The sequence below is a fragment of the Galeopterus variegatus genome, unplaced genomic scaffold, assembly GCF_000696425.1.
Source record: "Galeopterus variegatus unplaced genomic scaffold, G_variegatus-3.0.2 Scaffold36, whole genome shotgun sequence".
Lineage (NCBI taxonomy): Eukaryota > Metazoa > Chordata > Mammalia > Dermoptera > Cynocephalidae > Galeopterus > Galeopterus variegatus.
Window position 1 is genome coordinate 661,569 of NW_007726147.1, and position 24,389 is coordinate 685,957.

General features: G+C 51.9%; 1 protein-coding gene across 1 annotated transcript in view; it reads right to left on the reverse strand.

The window, feature by feature from the left end:
• Positions 1–1,643: 1,643 nt before the first annotated feature.
• The window catches only part of PCSK6 (proprotein convertase subtilisin/kexin type 6), a 136,367-nt gene continuing 113,621 nt past the window's right edge, over positions 1,644–24,389 (reverse strand). The window contains exons 16-22 of the mRNA XM_008571193.1: positions 20,943–21,045; positions 19,387–19,583; positions 17,459–17,546; positions 13,578–13,681; positions 8,503–8,632; positions 4,176–4,288; positions 1,644–3,147 (exon numbers count right to left, since the gene is read on the reverse strand). Coding sequence (XP_008569415.1) covers positions 3,050–3,147; positions 4,176–4,288; positions 8,503–8,632; positions 13,578–13,681; positions 17,459–17,546; positions 19,387–19,583; positions 20,943–21,045 — 833 coding nt within the window. The 3' untranslated portion in view covers positions 1,644–3,049. The remainder of the gene's footprint in view (positions 3,148–4,175; positions 4,289–8,502; positions 8,633–13,577; positions 13,682–17,458; positions 17,547–19,386; positions 19,584–20,942; positions 21,046–24,389) is intronic.

Genomic DNA, 24,389 nt, shown 5'->3' on the forward strand with positions numbered 1-24,389 from the left:
AGAGCTCGTTGCTTAAAAAGACCCTGGCACCTTCTCTCTCTCTCTCTCTCTCTCTGTCTTGCTTCCTCTCACCATATGATCTGCTTGTACCTGCCGGCTGCCTGCCACTTTCCACCATGAGTAGAAGCAGTCTGAGGCCCACACCAGATGCAGCTGTCCCAGAATCGTAAGCCAAATAAACCTCTTTTCCTTATAAATTACCCAGTCTCAGGTATTTCTGTTATAGCAACACGAAATGGACTAATACAACCTTAAAGTTGCGCCATTTGCGAACAGGCATAATATGTGGTCAGTCCCTTTCAACCAGTAGTGCCTAGTTGTTAGGACTTCATGAACACTTTCTCAACCCCCAACCCCACTTGTCAGTGTCTGGAAAGGCTGGCCTAGCCACTGCAATGAGGGTACATGCTTCCCAGGCTGCCTGGTTGGCTTCTTGTAGTGGGTGTCCTTAGGGACATAAAGGGAATTTATTTCGGATCCAGCTCCAAACATGTTAGACTGTAAGCTCTCAGGGGGCCAAGAGCTTGTGTTGTTATCCATATCCAGTCTCTAGGGGCTAAAATGGTGCCTTGCACCAGGGGTACTTAACAAGTTGCTGGTTTTAATTCAACATCAGTCTCATGGGGAAGGTTGAATGCTTATCAGTATTCTGCCCTGTCCTGGCTATGGTTATCCCAAACACACTCACTCATTCCTTCACTGCCTCACATTGACAGCTCTGGTCAAGTTGTGTTTGTGTGGATGGCTGTTGGTGGTGTGGCTCATCCCACTTTCTGAGAACTGCACATTGCTCCTCTCCTCTGACACAGAGCTCCCTGTGGCCATGTTCTGCTGTACAAACCTGTCTCCATGGCCACAGCTGAAGGCACTGGGTGAGCACCAATGCAAGGCAGTCTAACCAGAATCCTGTCCCTGGGGAAAGCAGGACCCAGAAACAGACCCAGAAAGTTTGTGTAAGGGGTTGGATTTGTACCTGTTTCACTTGGGAGATATTAGTAGTCTTCTTATTTGTCCCATAAACTGGAGAAGCAGGTGATGGAGAGAAGTGTGTGCTGCAAAGAGGGCTCAGGTGACACAATGCTGGTCCCAGGGTTCCCAGGTGACACAATGCTGGTCCCAAGGCCCTGCTGCACCCTTCCCTGAAGTTCTGAATCAACCCTGGATTCCAAAAACAATGCCCCCTCACCTGCTTTTGTTTTTTCCTAAGTCAGTTCTAGTTGGTGCATTTCCTTTATTTGCAATCTAAGGATTCCTAGCAAGTACAATCTTCTGACCTAACAGAAAGGCAATGGCAAAAATCCCAGGTAGCAGAGATAACCCATGGGTGCAAAGATTTCAGTCACTGCAAAAGACAAGCTGTAATCTAATTAAATCACACTTGGAAGCTATAGGTAAAAAGGCTCACAGTCTGGGCTGTGGAGGGCTCCCCCTTGACAGATGGAAGGGGTCCCTATATCTGGGGAGGTCTAGCTCCTCTATCCAACCAGGCTTTTGTGGCCTGAAGAGGGTCTCTTTGCAAAGGACACCCTGGGATTTTCCCCATTACTTCATTACATCAACATTTGCTAAAGCTCAAAGACCTTCCACATAATGACTTCAAACAAATCCCCAAACCAAAAATAAAGCAATGTCCATGTCTCACATCAGTCAGCACCCAGGTTTAATTTTTTTGTGTGCCTTGGAAAGAAATACAACCTCCTTTGCCATGAGATGTTAACTCTTTTATTAATTTATTTAATTGTATTTGCTTTGTTGATTTCTTTTTGGAGTTGTGGATTCAATAAACAACAGCTGGGTTCTGTCCAGCTCACAGGTGACCAGGCCAGTGCTATGTTATAGTCAAAGAGAGGAGCAGGACAACATGGGGAAAGACGAGGTTGAAAAAATTTAAGGCAAATATCACTCCCATATTAAAGGGAATTGATCAAGCAGATCTGTGCATTTCAATGAAAATATATGAAATATTTGTCAAAATAATTAACATTGGTAAAAATTAGAACATGTAGCTTATAAAATGCCTACACAGGTTTGGCAGAAATAAATCCAGCTGTGTCCTGTAGGCTCATAATATACACAGACACAGGAGTCTCCACCTTAAGAACAAGTCTTCCAAAGATCAGAGGCCAAATGAATTTTAAAAGCAATTCCACACAATGGGAACTGAAGGATATCCCATTAACAATTCAAGGGCTGAGTTTACATTTTTTTTAGAAGGAATTGCTTGGTTGTGGGGCACCTTTTGCCTGGCCCTGGGTTGCCTCCTCTGGCCCCTCCTCAGAAGGCTCTGTGTCAGATAGAGGGGGCTGTTTGGCCCACAAGACTCCTAGAGACACAGACAGAACACAGTAACGAGAGCTTGGCTCCCTCAAGGGCGAGCACTGCCTAGGAAGGAAGAATCTTCTAATCGGGTTTGGAATTTGACTTTCTAAGCCACTGCCACAGCTTCAGAGCAGCTGACTATGTAGAGAGAGATACTCCATCCCCAGTGGTCATACATTTTATGCCCCAAACCTATTTTATTTACAGTCTGACCAAACTGTCCCCCAGACTGCTTGGTGGCAGGCGATGAACAGGCAGGCTGCTCGTGCCCTCGTCATGTGTGAGGATGGCCCGGGGTTGTGCTGGCCGGGCCCACTGAGATTTAGCACAGAGCTGCACAAAAGCTCGGGGAGAAGAGTGACGTGTCATGCTGAGTGGCTTTCCTTTCTGCTTTGGTCTTGAAGATTCAGTAAACCTGTAGTCCCAGAAGCTGCTCCGAAGCTGGAGCTGTGGGTTTCCAGAAGTCATTTTGTTCCTGTCTTGAGTTTGCCAGAAGACTGTAGGCAGCAAGCAGAATTTGGGAGGATATCACTGTTTTAGGGACACCTCCTTGAGGATATCACCTGGTTTGGGTGCCCAGAGATGCTGTGGGAAGACCTCGCTCCTGGGGAGATAGGGCTGTCAGACGCAGGCACCGCCCCGCTACAGGCTCTGGCCAACAGTCTGGGGCAGGTGGACGGACTGGCGGGTGGACAGGAGGGGTCCTGCCCTCCGCGGGCAGCTGGGCGCCCTAGCCGGCCAGGAGGCACGTGCGGCAGCAGAACTGGATGAAGAGCTTTCGCTCGCAGAGCCGGTTGGACTTCACCATCTCACAGAACGTCTCATCAGCTGCAGCCCGTGGCAGGAAGGGAAAAGGAGACACTGGTCAGACTTTGGGGCCTGTTAAGTTTGTTTCGGTCATTCCGCCCCTCCTCTTGCCCAAACTGGGCACCATCTTTGGTCCCCTTCTTAGTTTCTATTTTCACAACCTGTCCTTGTCCCCCCAATCCACCTGGAGAACCAGGACTCTCCTGGGGCATGGACGTGGTGTTTCCCTGTGCACAGCTGGGATTCCAGCTGTGGAGCATGGGCTTCTACTCTGGGCTCTGTCTTTCTACTCCTGAGGCTGAGACCCTCCAGACCTCCTGGCTTTGACCCCGTGGATTGGTTTGGCCCCTCCTACAGCGAAGTTGCCATAGCCAGGCTGCCTGGGGCCTATGGCATAAGAGTAGGAACAAAGCACAAGAACAAAGTCATTTTTAAGAGTCACTCAACAAACTGACCAACCATGTCTGGGATGCCTCTGGTCAATGTGTGAGAGTCCTACAGGAGAGGTAGAAGAGGGCAATTGCCTTTCTAATTGGCTAGAGGAGTCCCAGATGGTCACTGGAAATCAGGGGTGCTATGAGCCAAATGTGTACCCCAAAAGTTCATGTATTGGAAACTCAACCCCCATTGGAACAATGTTAAGAGGGCGGGAAACCCAATTATGGTATCTGAAAGGTGGGGCCTTCAAGTGGTGGTTAGATTATGAGGATCGTGCCCTTGTGAATGGATTGATCTATTCATGGAGTAATGGCTTGGTTCTGGTGGCTTTGTAAGGAGTGGGAGTGATAAAGTTAGCTCAGCCCATTTTTCTCACCACATGACACTCTGCATTGCTGCAGAGAGTCACCACCAAGAAAAAGGCTCTCACCAGATGCTCCCCCTGGACAGTGGACTCCCCAACCTCTGAAACTGTAGGAAATAAATTTTGCTTTATAAGTTCCCAGTTTCAGGTATTCTGCTATAAGCAACAGAATGGATAGTGCATGGGGCAAGCTCTCCTGTTGGGGCTGCTGTGCCTGCACTCTGCCCGGTGGCCCCCAGGTGCTCACCGTCGCTGCACGTGTGGTTGGTGATACAGGAGGTCCCCAGCTGCGTGAAGCCTGCCTTACACCTGCTGCAGTTCCTGCTGGAAACTTCGCAGCTCAAGCAGCTCTCGTCGCACCTGTGGGAAGACACCACCAGGTTCTGCTGCATTTTGGGGAAGAGGCCCAGACACTCCGAAGTTCCTTCCTGGAGCTCGCCTACCCTCCCTGCACATACCTTGACCCTCAGCTTTGGTCCTCTGTTGAGAGGCTACACCTGTGTCTCCCACGGTGTCCTGAACCATGAGTCCCTCCTCCCGGGAGGGTGAAGACAGCCGTGGCCAGGCAGGAGCACGCCTGGGAGCAGAGGTCAGGCCCATGTCTCCGAGCCTCCCTCCTGTGATGGCTGTGGGCTTGGGGTTGGGACCAGACCTGATTCTGGAGCTGACCTGAGGGCTGCTGCTTCCGCCCACCCCAGGGCTGAACTTCCTTGCCGGCCTACCCCCAGGGAGAGGGGTACTCTTAAAATTCCTGTCCCTCCCAGTCAGTCCTGGCCCAGAGACAGACCCAGGGCTATTTTTTTTTTTTTTGTCTTTTTGTCTTTTTCCGTGTCCGGCAATGGATCACAACCCTCAGTGTTGCCCCCGTACCGGACCGGGGACCGGCAACAGGATCGCAACCCTCGGTGTTGCTCCTGCGCCTCGCTCAGCCAGTGAGCGGGAACCAGTCTGTATGTGGGATCCGAACCCTCGGGCGGGAGCGCCGCCGCGCTTCCCAAACGGCGCACTATCCAGTGCGCCACCGGGCCGGCCCCCAGGGCTATTTTTGATGCAGAGGAACACCTCAGGGGAGGCTCGGTGTGCTGCAGCCCGTGGACATCCAGCAGTTTTACAGGAACAAAGTCACACTCCTTCATTCACATCATCTGTGGCTGCTTTTGTGCTACAGAGGCGGAGTGGAGTGGCGTGACAGAGACAGTACACTACAGCCTGAAAGCCTCCACCACTTACCATCTGGCCCTTCACAGAGAACCTGCAACTCTGCCCTGGGGCTTGAGTTTGCATGTTTCCCCTGGGGCTGAGCGTGCACCAGGTTATACCTGCTGCTTTTGGCTGCGTTGGCTCAGACTGTGCCTGGGCCTGCCCTGTGGGGCAGTTCTTTGCTTGGGACAGATGCTCCCTGCCCCTTCTGTAAGGACTCTGGTGACCAGATGCCAACAACAAGCCTCCTGGTAGACCTCTTTCCAAAGCAGCCCCCTGGGGGCTGATTCTGCCTCCACGGAGCCCCAGAGCCCCGTGCGCAGCATCTCAGCCAGGGTGGGAGGTGGGTTTTTATTCCTAGTGCACCTGAGGATGCCGAAACTGGAGTTCAGGTCCTTGGTTTATATTTGCAAGTGTGTAAATCCCATAGGCAAACCTGCATCCAGGAGCCAATCCAACTTCCTCCTCCTGCAACAAGAGCTGGTCCCCACCCACACCCCCGCCCAGGCCTTCCCGAGGACAGCAGAGTCACTGTACTTGCTGGAGTCAGTCTGCAGGACCCTGTTCCTTTTGCACTTTTGGGAAGCCCCTGGGGTCTGGCCCTCACCATTCTGCCTCCCCACACCTGCCCCTGCACCCTCTGGTGGCCCAGCCACAGACCCCCTGGGGATCCCCCCCCCCAGCATCTTTTACTGATGCTCACCAGTGAGACGGGAGCTAGGACCAAGCTGAGCCGTTTAAAGGGGCCTGGGGGCTCCTAGGCAGTGGCTGAGGGTTACTTCAACTGTGAACAACGACAGTGACAGTGGCGCAGAGCAGGCTGCAGTGGAGGACCGGCAGGACAGAGCTTACGTTCTTCTCCAAATACAACCTCCCCAAGCTCGGTGGGATTGCACTGTCCCGGTTTTCTGTTGCTGCGTAACAAATGACTACAAAAGCAGCAGCTTCACACGGCACCTGTCCAGAAGCTGCCAGTTCTGTTGCAGAAGTCCAGGCAGCCTCAGCCGGGCTCTCCGCTCAGGGTCTCACAAGGCCCAAGGCAAAGGTGGTGGCTGGCCTGGGCTCTCATCTGGAGGTTCAGGGGAAGAATCCCGCTTCATGCTGCTCTGGGAAAGGGGTGATGCCCCCAACTGCCTGTCGCTCCTGCTTCTTTCTATCAGGGTTACCATGCCTTGGCAGGTGGTCCTCCTGGGCAGGGAGGCTTTCAAGATGTCTCTGGTTCTGCTACCTTTTATGGTATCTACTTCACCCCCCAAACACCATGGCAGCCTTGCTCTGCCAAATTCTGGAAGGGCAGGTGTGCCCATGGTGCTCTCTCTCCCTGCACCACTGCAGGGGCCACTCGCATCGGCCTCCTGCCTTTAGGCTGTTCCAGGCAAGAGTCAGACAGCACATGCCCGGAGCACACAGGCCACCTGCTTCTAGAGCTCCCTTCACGCTTCAGGCTGGGCGCAGAACAAGGCAGAAGGCACGCCCCTGAGAGTCTTTGTCCCACTGAGCGTGGGGGGAGGACTGGGGTGTGAGAAGTCGGTCCAGCCTGCAGGCAAGGACCCCCAGAAGTGCTCTTTCTCTTCCAAGTCCTTCTTGCTCACTCTTGTTATGTTCGCTAAATCTTGGGGGTGTCCAGCACCTCTTCTGAGGTGCTTAACATGGACTGTCCTCAGTCCTCAGGCTTCAGCTTAGATCTGTGGTTGCTAACCCACCAAGCCCGTGTCCTGGCCTGCTTTTCCCACATCCAGCCCCCATCCGGCTGCAACTTCTCTGGGAGCTGCCCCCTCAGCAGGGGAGGGCCACTGCACCAATCAGCATTCTGGGCCCTGGAGGAAGGCTGTGGCTCTCTAAAAGCTGATGCTGCCTGAGTTGGGAGAGACCCTGCAGAACCCAGTAGACAAGCCCATTCTTCCTTTGTGAGGGATCCACACTGATGGGGTCTTCATGGCCAGGAGACTCTAAAAGATGGGAGCTTTGTGAAGCGCTAGCATTTCACCCCCTTGGCAGCTGTACAGGGATCTTCATGGGGTTGTTTCTCCAAGACCTGGTGTGTCAGTCCCAGTACTGGACTCCCCACCAGAGCTAAAAGCTTTCCATCATGTGGAAGCGAGTACCAAGGAAACTCCACCTCTGATGCCCAGGAGGGACTGGCGGGGGCTGCATGACGCCTGCCCCCTGGGGGCTGGGTCACCATAGCCTCTGGATGCCCGCGGGGGTCCTGTTGCCACAGTTGTGGGCATACTCAGCATACTCTGGCATTTGACAAATGAATGTGATTATCACTGTTTAATTCCAAGTTCTCCATGGGCTGCCAGACTTAATTATCCAAGAACCAGCTGGCTGGTTAAAATGAAAGGCCTACTTCAGACAGCTGTGCCCAGGACTCAAGAAGGCTGAGGTTCCTGTTTCAAACCAACTTGGTGGAGGGGGCTGACCCTTGCACAGATAAGTGACCCCTTAGGGACCCCTCTTTTGTGGGCCACACAAGTGTAAGGACTTGCTGGTCTCTCGTTGGCTTACTGTTGGTGTTTTTGTTGTTTGTTTAAGGGAATGGTTACAGCCCCCAGCAATTCTCACACCTGGCCTGGGAGGCACACCCCCACAGGAAGTCTGTGGACCCACCGGTACTAGCAGGTTCCCTCCCAGTCTTCCTGCTGTGCTCTCACATGAGCCTGTCAGGGCTCCCTGTTTTGAGTCACCTCTACCATCCTATTATCTTGGTCACCTTCAAACGTCTCGTCGTAGCTCCCTTCTGAACACAACAGGCTGCCCTGTTCCCAGCCTCTGAGTTTATGGTGTCCTGACACAGGGCAACACTTGGCAAGAAAAGGGGAGACCAAAGCAAGTGGCTCTCCCTTAGTGGCCCATGTCCAGCAGCACAAGGGACCACTACACGGTCTAGAGCCACCACACAAGAAAGGTGGACACACAGGAGTAGATGGGAAAGGAGACTGAGAGGGTTATAATACCTGTGTGCTAACTGCATGGGAAATGGCTTTAGTATAAGGAGATTGTCAGGATCTTTTTATTTTCTCTGACATATCTAATCAAATTTTAAAAACCCCAAACACGGTTTCCTTGATTGCCAACAGCATGAGGCATCCTGAGCCATGGCATGGGTAGGACCATGCTGTGGAGTCTGCTGTTAGGTGTGAGTGCCCCGTCATTCTGCTTCCTGCCCTACCCCAGCCGCTATGCAGTGCCTACACAGTAGGTGCGCCACAAATACACACAGATGAACAGAGGTGTGATGGCTACGGACTAGCTCTGCAGATGAGGACCCGGTGTGGGACCCCCCACCCCAGCCCCAGAGAGGGGGCCTTCGCTGGACACAGTCAACCACCATTCCCCAGCAGTCTGGGGCTGAGCCAGGAAGACTGTACCTTCGACACACTTTGTGGGGCAAGCCGGGCATCTCCTCTGGGAAGAACCCCTCACCACAGGCCGGCACACATTTCCAGTCTTGGAAGTGGAAGTTTTTGGCACAGTGAATACATTCTTCTCTGCTAGGCCCTGAGTGGTACAGGAAAAGAAACAGACGTCAGGGACTGCCCATGATGACCAGGTCCCAGGCCTGCTGCAGTACCCTGGAACTGTGTCCCCAGCCACCACTACAACAGCTGGCATTGCCCAGGTGCCCAGCATGGGCTAGGCCATCCTCACCCACTCTCAGGAGGCAAGCATCACCAGTCCCATTTCACAGATGAGAACATCAGAGGCACAAGCTGATCTCAGTGGGGGCACACCTCCCCACTGCCTATGTCCCAGGAATTAGCCCTGATTCCAAATGCTTCCTTTCCCAACAGGCCTAGGCCTACTCCTGCCAGGGCCAGTGCAGCAGCCGCTCACCAGCCACGTGTGGCTTTGAGCCCTTGAAATGTGCTGGGCCAAACTGAGATGGGCTGCAAGCACGAATTACACACACCTGGATTCCAGGGTCTTCGTGCACACAAAGAATGTAAAATAGCTCATTTATTTGTTGTTTTAAACTGCCACGTGTTGAAATGACAGTCTTTTAGTATACTGGGTTAAATAAGATGTGTTACTAAAATTACTTTCACCTGCTTCTTTTTGCTTTTTAAGTTATGGTTCCAGGGCAACTTAACACCACATCTGTGGCTCTGTCATATGTCTGTGGGACGGAACACTGTGCCTGATGACATGAGGAAAATGGAAGAGACTTTCAGGAATGGTGTTGACAGGTGTTTAGTATGGACACCTGATGCATCGTCAACAACAGAGAAAGAAAGATTGAGTGCTTATGGCGGGGCGGGGAGGGAGACAGAAGCTCAGCACAAAGCCTGAAGATTTCGGAGGAAAACCTTCAGTGTGGCTTGGACTCAGAGGAGGACTTGTCGGCCTGGCTCAGACTTTGAACTAGAGTGAAGAAACCAAGTTGTCGATCCATCTGGCCCTCCTTCCCTTCATTCATTCAAATAACAAGTAGGCGCTGAGTGCCTGCTCAGTGCCAAATGTCCCCAAGAAGCCCTTGATGGGACATCAGAGAGGCAGCAAGGTGGCTGCTGGCTGACAGCCTGGAAGGGTGATTGTGGGGATGAAGTCATCTCAGATGCTCTGTGATAGTCACAGTCTCTGAGTAAACTTTTGTCCCTCCCTTTAACTTGATTGTGGTCTCAGATTGAGGCCTGACAGCTAATGCAGTGAGATCTCCTCTTCCTAGAGTAACTCTGGACTAAGATAGGCCTCTCTGCTGTATCCAGGGAAGATCCCTTTGCAGAGGTTCCAGAACCCTGGAGGGCCCTGGGCACAAGGATCAGGCTCTGGGGCTGGCTCCATATCTCAGAACCACAGCGGGGAGGGAATTCTGAGCTCATCTAAGGCTGAGCTCCTCCTTTGATAGGAAAAGTGAAGACCAGAAGGCCACAGGATTTTGAGTGGGAGGAAGAGGCGGGGCCCTTTGGGGTGATGGGGCCTCTGTAACAGACCAGTCTTCATATGGGGAGCCCCCTCTTTTCCTGTGATGGGGTTGAAGAGCTGCTCCCCACACACGAGAGATTCTGTCTGCTTTATGAAGTTCTAGTTCTGTGCCATTCTGGTTGCTCTCACACTTTGGCTGATCCTGCCCCTCCCCATTATTTATCTCCAGAGAGCGTCTGCAGGTCAGCTGCAGTGGGTCAATCGTACAAGGTGTGGCAAGTGTACATGGTGGGGCCATCACTCCATGTCAGGCCTCACCTGCTGAGCCCTGTCACTTTACCACCTGAGGAGCTTCTGTGGTGGGGAAAAAACTCTCATTCTTTTTTTTCTTTCTGGCAGCTGGCTGGTACAGGGATCGAACCGTGTTATCAGCAGCACCATGCTCTAACCAACTGAGCTAACCAGACAGCCGCTCATTCTTGTTTATAACTCGTTTAATGCTCAATTTATTAAACTTAAAAGTTGATCAGATACATTCAGTTTGGGAAGATGAAAAAGTTCTGGAGCTGGACAGTGGTGACAGTTGCACAGCAACTGAATGCACTTTATGCCCTGACCTGTGCACTTAAAAATGGTCATGATGGAGAATCTATGTCATGTGTATTTTACCACAATAAAAATAGCTGATCAAATACACATTTACTAAGCAAACTATTTTCACAACTAGTAAAAATTATAAATTTTATAAGTCATTCAAAGTCTCTTAAGGATTCCACTGTCACAAATCCTTATACAATTTGAATACTTTAAAAGCACCCACAATCATAACAATAATAGCAAGATGGGTTATGCTTATGGAGGACCTGCTACATCATTTGTGCGCCCTGTACAAGGTGACAATGTGGAGTCCGTGTTCAAAAAGTAGGAAAAGTGTGCCATTAAAGGCACTGAGGTAGAAAATGTTTTCCTTTCTTCTGCAGTCTCTCTCTCTCTCTCTGTCACGGTATTATTTGCCATTTCATGTCATGCTCTCTTGGGCACAGGCACAGGATGCTCATGGGCTAGGGCCAACCCTCACAGGTACCATGTGCATGTGCCCTGAGTTGCCAGCTGCTGACTGACATGCCATGCCCATGGTGGGTAAGTAGAGCTGGGTGCCTCCTGTCCGACGGATCCACTGCCTCAACCCATGGCAGACAGGTGATCCCCAAGGGAGCACAGCCACCTTGCCAGAAGACCCTGGATACCTGGACTCAAGACGGATGAGAAGCTCAACCCCACCAAGCCACCACCAAATGCACTGGGGCACTGTGGGCGAGGTGGGGACAGGTGCCACCAGGACCTGCCCCAAGATGCCATCACGCACATATTCCTGACCCTCCCCATGATTGTGCCCAGGCCCTTGTGCGGGTGGTGGACAGCAGTGGTTGCTGAGTGGGAAAAGGGAGGGGAAGGCCAGGCAGGCCTGGGTCTCCAGGGTGCAGGGAGCCGGCAGCTGAGAATGGCTGCTTCCAAGGAGACCTGTATCTGACGTGAAGCAAGAAGCCTCCAGGTGAATCAGAGTGGGGAAGTGAGATCTCTCCCCAGCGGCCACCTGGGGCTGATGTATATGCTCTCAGGAGCTTGGAAAGAACCCAGCCGGAGTGTGTGGGGAGGAGTGGAGACCGTTCCCCAAACCCCAGAGCTTTAGACCTGCACACTGCTAAATTAAACAACTGACGTGATAGAGAAGTCACTGGATTGAGATGAGAAAACCTACAAGTGAGTATAAAACTGTTTGTCATCAGGCCATCTGGGGTCTCAGAAAAAGAAAAGTAAACTGAATTAGTGAAATCAAAAGAGTTTCAAAGCTGCATGCCTGAATGTTATGGGTTCAAGTGACTGACATTTAAATAAGCCACATCAGCAATACTTTCTAACCTGGGCTAAACAAGAAATCAAAGAAAGAATAAACATGAAAGCAAGGAAGCAACAGGGCAAACTCCTAGGAAAACCTCCAGAGTTGCCAGCAGGGGAAGCCTTCCAAATGCCGAGCCCCGGCTTCTTATGGGGTTGTCCCAGGAGGGTATGGAGGAGGGCATATACTCCCACAGGTGGCCTAGGGCAGCTCCAGCTACCACTTGAGGATGCTGGCCTTGGCCACAGCCTTGGTTTCTCTGGCTTGTCCACTCCTGGACAGCACAAGTGATAGCTACATGGGGTTCACACGGTCACACAAGGAGGGCTGGGCCCATCCTCAGGCATTTCTGATGACCAACTGGTATCATGGCATCTATGATTCAGCAGAGACCTCATTCTCAAATTGTTACTGCAGCAAAAACTCAATCTAATGTGAGTGTCATAGAGGGGACCAAAATGCTGGGGGCAGGAAGGAGGGTTAAGAGGAGAAAACTTAACCCAAAATGTATCTGAGCCCACCAACTTGTGGGGCACTTCACCTTGCTTGTGCAAATGACTGCAAAATGAAACCCAGTAAAACAAATGAATCCCCACTGTGCCTGGGAGACATCTGTGCTATAATCTTTGCAGGGAGTTATAATACATGTAAAATTGTTTATAGAAGTATTTTCCTCTTTGAATAAGATGTTCAAAATAAGGGAAGACAGGTACAAAGAACTGAGGCTGTGCTTTAAAACGTCCCCATCCCCCTGAGGGCCCATCCCCGCCTCTCTTGGAGTCCTCTGGATCCTTATGGTCCAGTGTTACCACCAGCACTATCCCACAGCAAGAGCTGAGCTCCAGGGCAGGACAGCTCCTGGGCAGCTAAGCAGTCCTCACCCCTCTCATGGCCTAAAAGCTGCCTCTGCCTGGCTGGGTTTCTAATGCTGGGAAACCCAGGCTGTTGGTTCAAAGTGGGCCTTTGCATTGCTTTTTCTTTCATATTTTAAAAATTGTAGTAAAATGTACATAACATAAAATTTACCATTTTAACTTTTTTTTGGCAGTTGGCTGGTACACAGATCTGAACTCTTGACCTTGGTGTTACAATACCACGCTCAAGCAACTGATTAACCATATTTAAGTTCAGTGGCATTAAGTATGTTCATGCTGTTGTGCAATCATCACAACCAACCATCTACAGAACTTTTTTTTTTTACCTTTTTGTCTTTTTTCGTGGCCGGCAACGGATCACAACCCTCAGTGTCGCGCCCGTACCGGACCGGGACCAGCAACGGAATCGCAACCCTCGGCGTTGCCCCCGCGCCTCGCTCAGCCAGTGAGCGGGAACCGGTCTGTATGTGGGATCCGAACCCTTGGCAGGAGCACCACTGCGCTTCCCAAGCGGCGCACTATAGCAGTGCGCCACCAGGCCGGCCCTACAGAACTTTTTTCATCTTCCCAAACTGAAACTCTAGATCCATTGAACAATAATTCCCATTCCCCCTCCCCTAACCTCTGGTAAGGCCTTTGTGTTTTGCTTTGTTTTGTTTTGCCTTTGTGTTTTGATGCTGTAATAAATGCAGAAGCCCATAAGTCCGAGGGCTTCCTGGGTTTCAAGAGAGCTAGCCTATCCACCTGGGTAACCCTGGCCCACCTGCAGGCATGACAAAACAAAGGCCTGGGCAGGCCATTTGCTCACCCATGCAGGTCTGGCAGGTGTGATGGCATTCCCCACACTGGATCAGCTCTGGGTCGAAGTAGGTGCCTGGTTCACAGTCAGGAATGCAGCTGCCCCTTGCAAGGCTGTAGAAAAGGAAAAGAGGCAGGTTTCCTCATCTGCTGCAAAATTCTAATTAAACTATGATTTGCCCTCAAACACCTTTCCTGAGAGGAAATGAAAACTTGAAGCACATCTCTGTGTGTCACTTAAGGTTCCCAGCTGACAAAAGCTGGAAAAGCTGTCCTGAGCCAGCTGGAGGCCTGGCTGGAAGGGATGCCCTGGGCCTGGAAAGCAGAGCCTCCATCATCAGGCAGCAGGCGTAAGACTCTTTCCCAAAGCCCGTGGCCTTGGTCCCAGTCCCAGAGGCCAATGCCTCAAACTCTCTCCAGCTCTGTAATGGCTTCTTTTCACTGCCATTTCTCAATTTGAATGCAAAGCCCAAGAGGAGACCTGGAACGTGTGGGTTGCTGCTTGGATCACTGCTGGTGGCAGGCTGGTTCAGCTTCAAGGTCCAAGTCCCCCTCCAAGTGTCAGAATTTATGATGTGTGAGGGGGCGCCAGCTACAAGATTGACCCTGAACTCTCATCTGCACACTCCTCTCCCTTGCTTGAAACCTGCTGCGGCTTCCCAGTAAACTCGAAATAAAATCCACTCCTGGGACCTGGCAGGCCTGTCTGATGTGGCTCCTGCCTTCCTTTTTCATGCCATCGGTGCCTGCCCTCACCTTGCTCCAGCCAGGCAGAGTGCTGAGCGGGGACACGAACTCTGAGCTGGACGACCCATGCGCAGGGGATAGGCTTCTGTCACTTCCCAGCTGTGCGACCCCAGGCAAGCCAGCCAACCTCTCTCCACCTCCCTTTCTTCTCCTGTTAATTGTTTCCTACATCATAAGATTGCTTGGAAGACTCAGTGAGCAAACACACTTAAACCATTTGTGTCTGGCTTGGAGCAGTTTAAATGTCACCTACTATTCTTTAGTTCCTGAGATACTGTGTTTGATGCCCACATTTTAAATGGGTTTGCCACTAAACATATTGAATAAGTGCTCTGGGGTGCATCTGTCAGATCCAAAAAATCCTGCTGTGATATTGTGACTTATAATAAGAAATATATATTTGGTATTTGTCTTGGCACACAGCTCCTAAAACCCTGGGAGTCACCAAAGTGAAAAGTGTCTCTCTGTATGCTAATGAGATGACTGGTGTCTGGGGATTCCTGAATAGCCTCAGGATGGGGGCAGGTTGCCAGGGGAACAAACCATGTGATTAGAGGGTTGGAACTTTCGGCCCCACCACCCTACCTCAGAGGCCTCCAGGGAGGGGAGAGGGGCTGAAGGTCGGTCACCAGTGGCCAATGATGTAATCAGTCATGCCTAAGTAATGATGTCTCCACAAACACCCTAAAGGACTGGGTTTGGAGTGCTTCCAGGTTTGTGAACAAGAACACCTCCATGTGCTGGGAGGGTGGGTCACTCCAACTCCACAGGGACAGAAGCTCTTGCACCCTCAACCCTTCCGAACCTCGCCCTACGCATGTCTTCATCTGGCTGTTCTTCTGCATCCTCTGTAACATCCTTTATAATAACTGGGTAAATGTAAGTCAAGTGTTTCCCTGAGCTCTGTAAGCCTCTCTCCCAAATTAATCTAAACCTGGTGGGAACTCTGATTTACAGGTGGTTAGTCAAAAGTACAGGTGACAACCTGGGCCTTGTGACTGGCATCTGAAGTGGGGACAGTCTTGGGGGACTGAGCCCTTAACCTGTGGAATCTGATGCTATCTAGGTAGTGTCAGAATTTAGTTAAATAGAGGATACCCAGTTGGTGTCCACTGGACAAGTGCTTGGTGTGTGGGGAAAATCCCACACACGTCTTGGTGACCAGAGGTGAAGCATGTTGAGTGTATGAGTAGAGAAAACACTTTGGTTTTTCCCATCCCTTACACCTGCATTTAGTGGGGAGACAGCTATAGGTCTGCAAGCCCCTCTGCGCTAATGGTGGATGACCACCCAGGGCTCTCATGGTGCCAGAGCTTCTGCAAACGGCAGTTAAATCACATCTTTGATAACTGACATTCCCTGTGAAACCTTTCTGCATTTATCCCCCTAAAAAGATGGATGGCCCGGAGGCTCAGCCGCTCTCACTGCTTCAATGGGACAGCGATAATTTGAAGTCACAGCTTAGGAGGATACTAGGTGATAAAAGGAAGCTTTCTGTGGACTGCGGTTGCCCATGTTTTCAGAGTCCACAGGCCCTTCTGAAAGCTCACCGTTGCTGGAAGCACTGCTTCTGTGTCTGTGGCTCCTGCCACAACACTGTTCCTGAACTGAGTATCTGACTTCCCCTGTCCCACAGGATGCAGAAATTAGTTCCCTGTGACTCCCCTGACACTTCTCCACAGGAAGACAGTTTCCAGGGAGTTGGAAGCAGGAGGCCTACCCTCCCTGACACCTTCAGTTACCAGCCTGGGGTTGAGGATCCACTCCTGGTCTGCCTGGATGGCAGAGTCTGGGAGGTCAAGGCTGGTCTCTCCCAGGCCCGGGCGGGGACCTCAAGCTGAGTGTCTTCTTCCTCTTCTGGCTCTTTTCCCTTTGAGCGATCTCCTTCCTGCACCAGTTCACCCTTTTACTCCTAATCCTGCCTTGTCCAGCCAACAGGTTAAAATGACAGCAGGTGTGACGTGTGACTCTGGAGGTCCTGCCTCTCCTTCCCTGCCCAGACTCTCAGGTGCTTGGTGCTCCCCAGTACCCTGATCTGGAAGAAAGAAGCCGGCTGAAGGAGACCTCACGACACAGTGCCTCCTCGGGAAATTGTTGATTTTCCCTGTTTGTAAAATGTAAATAATAATAATATCTACATTCATAAGTTGCTGCCAAGATTAAATGAGGCGATATTGGTGGGAGCATAAGGAATAAGAGCAGATGCTCAGTAAGTTTTCTTCCTTCACTCCTTACTCAAAAAAAAAAAAAAAAAAAAAAAAAAAATGGATCTCTATGGTGAATTCTAGTCCCAGCAGCATTTGGAAGGAAGCTGGGTTGTGGCCTTCTAGAGCCTCCCTATGCAAAGGCAGCTCACCACCTGGACCGGCAGCAACCTCAGTACCTGGGAGCCTCTTGGAAATTCACAGTCTCAGGCTTCACCCAGACCTGCTGCTTCACAATCTGCACTTGAACACGAGCCCTGGGGTTTCCTGTGCACATCACAGTGACTGACCCCTTGTCTTCCTTCCTTACAGTGCAGACATGTTACTAGTCCTTGTTCAAGAGTGTCCACGGTGTAATTTTGAATAGAATGCTTCAAAAGCTTCTAGATAGAAACTTGGAGGAACAAATAATGTATATATGATTGCATTAAATATAATTTGGTTGCATTAAGTAGACTAAACAAACATTTCAAAATATTCTAATAAAAATCATTAACCCAGCGAAACATTTTTAAAGGAAATGTGTGTGCAGCTTCAAAGGGCTAAACTTGGTGGAACAAGGAGAACTAAGAATCTAAAGAGCATCCTCAGGGAGCAAAGTGTGCCCTCCCTCCCCCACCATGAAGATGACAGAAGCCGGAGGAAAAAAGAGTGAGAAGACAGAGTGATGGAGAGGAGGGAGGGTGGGCAAGCCCTGCTTTAGGTAACACGATCAACTGTTATGTAAAACGTAGAGACCATTTGCTAACTTTCCATCTTAAACAACCATTGCTAAGTAGACACATGGTTTTAAAAGATTTAGAATCTTTACCCTAAAAGGCTCAGGGGCCTCTGAAATTTTAGCTTTTAGGAAAAGATGCAAAATCTTGGTAAATCAATGACAGAAACTAAAAACAGCATCAACACCTTGCCATTCTCCAGGTTTTGAGGCGGGTTTTACCTGAATCCTTCTTTACAGACTGTACATTTCTCGGGTTCATCCAGGCACTTTTTACAGCTCGGGTGGCATTTAAGGCAATTTTTCTGACCTGGAGAAAGATAGAAAGATGAGGGACAGAGGAGGGGCAGCAACGATGGATCAGATCTGGGCAAACAAAACTCCAACATTCAAAAGTGAGGTTGGTGGGACAGCTCTTCCCCGGGCATGCGTCTATGGATGGATCATGTAGTAATAAAACAGCTAGAGGTCACATGGCAAGACCCTATGCCTCAGCATCAGATCACAGGTCTCTCACCTCCCTTTCCTGGAGTAAATGAAAATCCTCAAACAACCATGAGGCTTCAGAGGTGGTCCGTTTCCAGAGAAGACATGCCCTGGTTCTGCTGATTTCAACAGGGACTGAAGCCAATTCCTGGCTGGCTGAGTATGGTTTAACCAGGTGCAAATCTTTATAAGCATGACTGTGGGTGGGGGGAGGAGCCTGAGGATGCCGCTGACACCCCCTCACCCAGTGCTTTCACAGGGATCTTTATTGAAGACTTGGCAGCAATGAACTGTGAGACAGGAACCTAAGATGAGCCTTTGTCCCTCCTGGGGAAATTCTGAGTCGTGCCAACAACCACCTGCATGTTGTTATCTAGCTCACTCAATGTTGGCGCCTCTTCAAACACCACCATGTGCCATCACTAAGTGATTAAGCTCTGGGTACTTGCCACACCTCTGTGCATCCTTGGCAAGGCCCGCAGGTGGCATCACATGCACGCAGCAGGTACTCAGCCTTGGGAAGGGGATGGGGATGAAGGATCCTCCACCCTGGAAACAGGTCTGGTTGGCAGCCCCGGGCAGGCATTTGTAAAGGCTGTGAAATGTGTCCTGCATGACTTTTTGCTTCCCCTCCAAGGAGAGTCTGGTTGTTTGATGGCTGCTTTATTTGTCGTTAGAGGTTCCCTGGCTCCTTCTCCACAGGAGTAACAGCAGTGCTGTGACATGCAAACCCGAACGTCAAACGGTAGCTGCTTTAACTTGTTTGAGAACTCTCTTCCAGGGCAAGGTAAATTGCTGAAACACTGGCAGGCCAGGACCGCCCAGAGCCCCTGCCCTTCCTGGGACAGGTGGGGCAGCAGGCACTGGCTTTGCTCCTCTGAGTTCGGGTCCCACCTCTGCCGTGACTTGCTGTCAGCCTTTACCCTCATGCAGCTTCAATTCCCCTGGTGTAAGAAGAGGACAATATTGCCTGCCTCTTAGGGGTGAGGTGACGTCCTATAAAGTGCCCCACAAAGACTGACTTGTCCCTTCTGAGCCCAATTGACATCAGTTAGCAGGCTCCTCTTCATTTTTGGAGGACTGCAAACCTTCTGCCGACACCTAAATCCCAATTTCAGCTCAGCAGCCCTTCCTGGGAGGGGCTTTCCCCCAGTTTTGACCTCCAATCCCTAAAACTCCTGCTGACTCCCTGACACTACCTTCCCCACCCCCATCCCCCACCGCAACATGCATGTCCTGTGTTACACAGAAGCCGACGGCACAGTCTTTCCTGGAGGAGAAATTACAGGACAGACAGCAGGGCATCCTCTTCTGGTATCTGAATCAGACTGAGCCCCAGAACAACCGACCCAGGCCACCTCTCTGCCCAACCTCAACAGTGGACATTGACTTGCAGACATGTGAAACTCCCCAGACTGCAGGGATTCATTTCAGCATCACTTTGAATGCTCCTGGCCAGGTCTGAGGGTGGACTCTGTTAACTAACAGGTCTGAATGCAGGTCTGAGAGCTTTGATTCCACCATCTCTCCCTCCTGCTCTGTTAAAGGTCCTTCTCGGAACAACACAGTAAACAGGAAGCAGAGAACTGGGGAAACTCCCCCAGTTGAGGGGACACCAGCCCAGAGGGGGGGCGCTGGCTCATGCCCATGGACATGCCACTTACTCTCATCAGCGTAAAATCCGGCAGGACAGAGGGTCACACAGGTGTTCATCTCCTGGTGGTGATAGAACCCGCGGCGGCAGGACAGGCACTGCATGGGGCTCCTGCCTGAGCAGGTCTCACAGCCCCTATGGCACCGGCGACAGCGTCTTGCTGCTGTGTCCCCAAAGTAGCCCAAGGGGCACATGCTCACACACTTCCTGTGGGAGCAGGAGCAGGTGAGGGCCTTTCCAACTCAGCACCAGCCCCATGCCCACCCCCCATCAGGCTAGCAGAGCTGCTGGCCTGAAAGGATTCGAGACCTCAGCTGCCCCTCCTGAGTCAGCAAAACACTGAGGAAATAAAGACCCCAGGGTGAATGTTCAGCCATTAGCGCCCCTTGTCTTGTGAGTGCAGTTGGGAGGCTCCTAAATACACAGATGGAGGCTTAAGGACTTGGACTGGACCCTGTGAGTCCTTGCCTTTCAAAGAGGGCCCCACTAGGAAGTTCTGAGGCTGTCTGGTTCCCTGTGGGGACCATGATGTTGGTATTTGACTTTGGAGCATCTGGCTCTGGCAAAACCCTACCCTGGGTGCCTATAGAATCGAGTCTCACAGGGAGTGAGAAGAGCCAGCCGGACAAGTGCCTTTGCACAGTGGCAGGCTGGGTGCAGCTATCAGGGAACCTGGGGACACTATGCATGGCTGTACCCCTGCCCACCACGCACAGCCACACCACTGCTTGGGCCCTCAGGTGGGCACTGCAACTTGTGGGTACATCTGTCACTAGGCCTTTAGGAAGCTCAGCAGTGTCTTGTCACTTTGGCCTCCAAGGCCTGGCACGTGCAGCACACAGTAGGTGCTCAGGAAAGTTTGTGAAATGAAAAACAGAGCATCTGCAAGACTGGCAGGGAAGAGAATTCTAGAAAGCAGTGGTGCTGGGAGCTGCAGGAGCTCAGGGACAGAGCTCAGGACCTGACTGCGAGGATATGCAGAAGCACACACCTGTCACTAAGGGCCAGTCTGGGCCTGGGCCATTGGCTACATGCCTGGGCTCCAGCTCAGAGCTCCCAAAGACCTCCCTCGGGGCTAAGCCAGTTCCACAGACTCTCAGCAGAGCTGCCAAGAGAGAAAACCCCACACCCAGCACAGTCAGGCAGCACCGAGAAATAACCAGCAATGGGCTCCAGTTCATTCCGAGAGCCACGTCACTGCAGCCGACCCGGTGGGGCCAACAGTGCACAGCCCTGCTGTGGGCAGCCTTGGCTTGCTGGATATAATCCATTTCTGTTTAACAAAATGGATAGAAAAAGGTTCCTAACACAGACACCAAAGGGCCACAGCTTCTGATTTCTCTGTAATCGACATGCATCAGTTGTGACAGATCGAAAAGTTACTAAAAATTTAAAAAATGCAAAGCAGTCAACCACATGTGATTTCCTTTCTGGGGAGTCACATTAATTCCTAATTAGGGCATCAGGGTGTGAAGGGGCTAAGAATACAACTCGAAACGGGCCCCCTTAGCTGTGCACCGTGGGGCTCTGCACCAGCACACGCCATGGGAAGCCGTAGTCCATTACCTGCTGGTCTTGACGTTCCCCAGGCTGAAGTGGACGCAGTTCAAGCATTGGTTCGCATTGGGGCCATCACAGCCTTTGTCACCACACTCCGGATGGCACACACCTTAAAGAAACAAGCATTGCCTTTCATCCAGAGAGATGTTTTCTCAATCAAATCCAATCCCATGGATCCCTGTGTTGGGACATTGCAGCCTGGTGGGGTCAGGAGAAGCTTCCCTAGAGAGCAGCAGGCCCTGCTGGGGCTGGATGGCGCAACTATGAGGCAGAGCAGCCAGCCCCATGGAAATCCGGTCACAGCTGGGAGCTGGGCCTCGCTCTGGGCTCCAGGGTCATGAGAACAAGGATGACAACCAGTGGTGGATGGGGACTAAGGTCAGTGAAGAGAGGGGACTGTGAGGGATCCTGGAGGAGTGGTGATGGGGCTGGGGGAGTCAGGGAATGGCTCACTTGCATCAGAGCACTACGCTGGGACCAGCCAGCTCCCTGACTGCCACGGCAAAGGACAAAGCAGTGCGACACAGGGCTGAGATGTCAGGGAAGCCACTGCCAAGCAGCGACGACCCAACACAAATTAGGCAGGGAGGGGAGAGAATTCCCTGTATGCCGTGGGAATGAGGGTGGATTTCCGTGTGCTCAGGACCACCTAGACGTGGCTGTCTCTGGTCAGGTCTGGGGTGGGACAGAGACAGAGCCTGACAGTGTCATGCTGGGGTGGGGGTGGGCTGGCCTCACACCTGGGTGGGAGGTGCTGCAGTCCTGGGCTCAGCCCCTTTCAGCACACCTTCCTTTTGGCTTTCCTTGATTCAGCCCTTAGTGGTAGGCTTCCAGTGCCTTCCCTCAAGTCCCCTGGGATCCCGATTCTAACTCTGGGGGCCGGCATGCTGCAGTGAAAGTGACATGCGGAACTGCAGGGCAGCTCAGTGGGCTGGGCAGGCCTCATCCCTAGGTCCTTGCGGGTGTGCCACAGGGGTGAGCCCGGTTTAGCCGTCTGTGCCTCAGGTGGGCATGGGGCATGTCTGCCATGTCCTCAGCAACCTTGTGTGTGGAAGTGACACAGCATGCCGAAGCCAGCACCTCGGTAGCTGTATCCCCCCACCTGTCCCTCCTACACTGGGAAATGGCCTAGGAAACCCCCTGGGGAGTTCTGAGGAGACACTGGGAGGGGCTATGTGGGCCACTGTGAAGATTTTTGCGTCTTTGGAAGAAGAAAAACCTTCTATAAGCTTTGAGTTGCTGCAGGGGGTGGCAAGTGAGTTCAGAAGCAAAGAGGAGTTCAAGTGCTGGCCGCCCGCATCTCGTGGGAACGTGGGGGAACGACAGTCCCCATTCTCCGCAGCCCACAGCAGTCTTTGCTCAGCCCTCTTCATTCATCCTTCAGGAGCCTGCAGACCCTGCCAGTGTCCAACCGGCTGTCCTGCCTCCCTCCCAGAAGGTTCGCCATTGTTGGTATTCCCCAGGCTTTCACGAAGGGTCGTTGCCCACCTCCATTCCGCTGCGACCCCTCTCTGAGCTGTGCTCATCCCAAGCACACTCTGGACCACATCTCCCAGTTGGTGCTGGCGACCTGTATGCTCCACCCAGCCCGCCATTTCCAGAGCGCATCACTGAGCCAACAGCCTGCCCCTGCTTCAGGCGGTTTTACTGTTTTGGAGTCAATTCTCATCTGATTGGATTCTTGTCTACCTCATCCCCAGCCATCTGTCGGGTCGCCTGAGAAACCCTTGCTGCATTGTGCCATTGTTAATTACCCACTGAGCCAAAAACACATGGGCTTGGCCATGGGGCTGCCCCCTTGCCTTCCCACCAGCACACCAGGCCCTGGGTGTCCACTGAGACGGTGACTTCCCTCCCACCCTCTCCTGCAGCGCCTTCTCCCTAAAGCCAAGGAAGGCAGCAGGTCTACCTTGCTCGATAAAGTAAACCACTTCCTCAATCTTAAGGAGGTCAGGCTGTGCAGGGAGGGGCAGGGAGGTGACAGACCAAGCTTGTCACTCTTTCCAGGCATAGAATGGGAGCTCCATGCGGGCAGAGTTTGGTCAAGTGTGCTCACTGCTATATTCCCAGCATCGATCATGGCATTTGGCACTGAACAGGTGCTCAATAAATATTTGCTGGAGGACTGAAGGGTGAGAGCATGGATAAGAGGAGAGCAGATGGGGACAGGGAAGTGTGGATGTCCTCACCATCCACAGACAATGTTCTAGGATATCTCAGGAGGGGGACAGCCTTGGGGATGGGCTGCAGCGTGCTTCCAGCTGCTGGTCCACAATGTGTGGACTTCATCCCCAGCCACCGCCGGCCACTCTGCAGTGGAATATGTGAATAGTCAATAATTCTGAGAGGAGCCTGTGCAAGGCTGGGGCCACCCCACAGCAAGGACTGCAGAACCTCGACAGGGCACCAAGATCATCCACAGGTCAGATGAAGACAGCACCCATCCGAGGGCAGAGGATGCCAAGATTAATGTCCGCAAACAAACCTCCCCAGTACGGTGCTCCACGTGAAGTGTTTTAAAAACCAAATACCAAGCTTCATCTCTCCCATGAAGTGTTCTTGAAATAAGTCCACTTGGCTGGCCGTCTGGTCCCAATCCCTCCTTCATGCCTAAGAATGTTCTAGCACAGCTGTAACTCATTCTCTGGGTGGGCACATGTTATTTGTGTTGCAATCTGTACTTTTCTCAGCGTGAAAGCACCTCTGAGACCCACTGCCTTCCCATGACACCTCCCACCACCCCAGCAGAAGGCTCCCAGGACAGAGAGCTCCATTCCTGCACTGAACAGACCGGCTAACAGTGGATCCCCCTCCACTGGGGTCACTCCAACAGGTTTATTTGAAAACTCCACCTTAAACCCTTTGTGGAGCAAATCCAGGATACAAAAAATACACAAATAAATGTTAGAAAGCAGCTTGGGAGATCTCAGCGGGCTTTGTCATTATGTACCTGGACCAGCTGCCGAGGGAACAGGATTTATTGCCACCATGTTTGTCATCATTCACCCCATCCAAGAAAAGTGCCCCGAGAGCTCACTGTAACACCGTTAGACGCAGACCGAGATGCAAGGGTCAAGCTGGTGGACTGCAGACGAGAGGCATCGACAAGAGGAAGAGAGCGCTCGCGTTACAGGCCTGCCCTCCTTCCTCGCCGCTGTGTGACCTTCTGGGTCTCTGCCCTTGTCCACCGAGTGAGTGCTGATGTGCTCAGTCTATGACCCCACATGGTCCTGCTCTGCTCATGCCACCTGTCCTGGGAATCAGCTCCCCCATGACTATTGAGCTGTCCTGGACCCCCCGTCTTCTAGACAGTGCATGGGCTCTTGGCTCCCCCATAGCCCTGTGTGGATGACCACGCTGTCCCCAGCTGACCTCGGCCCCCTCATCTCCTTTGCTCAGGGCTGCTTCTTCCCTGAAGCCCAGGCTTCCCTCCGTTCCCATGACAGTTCCATG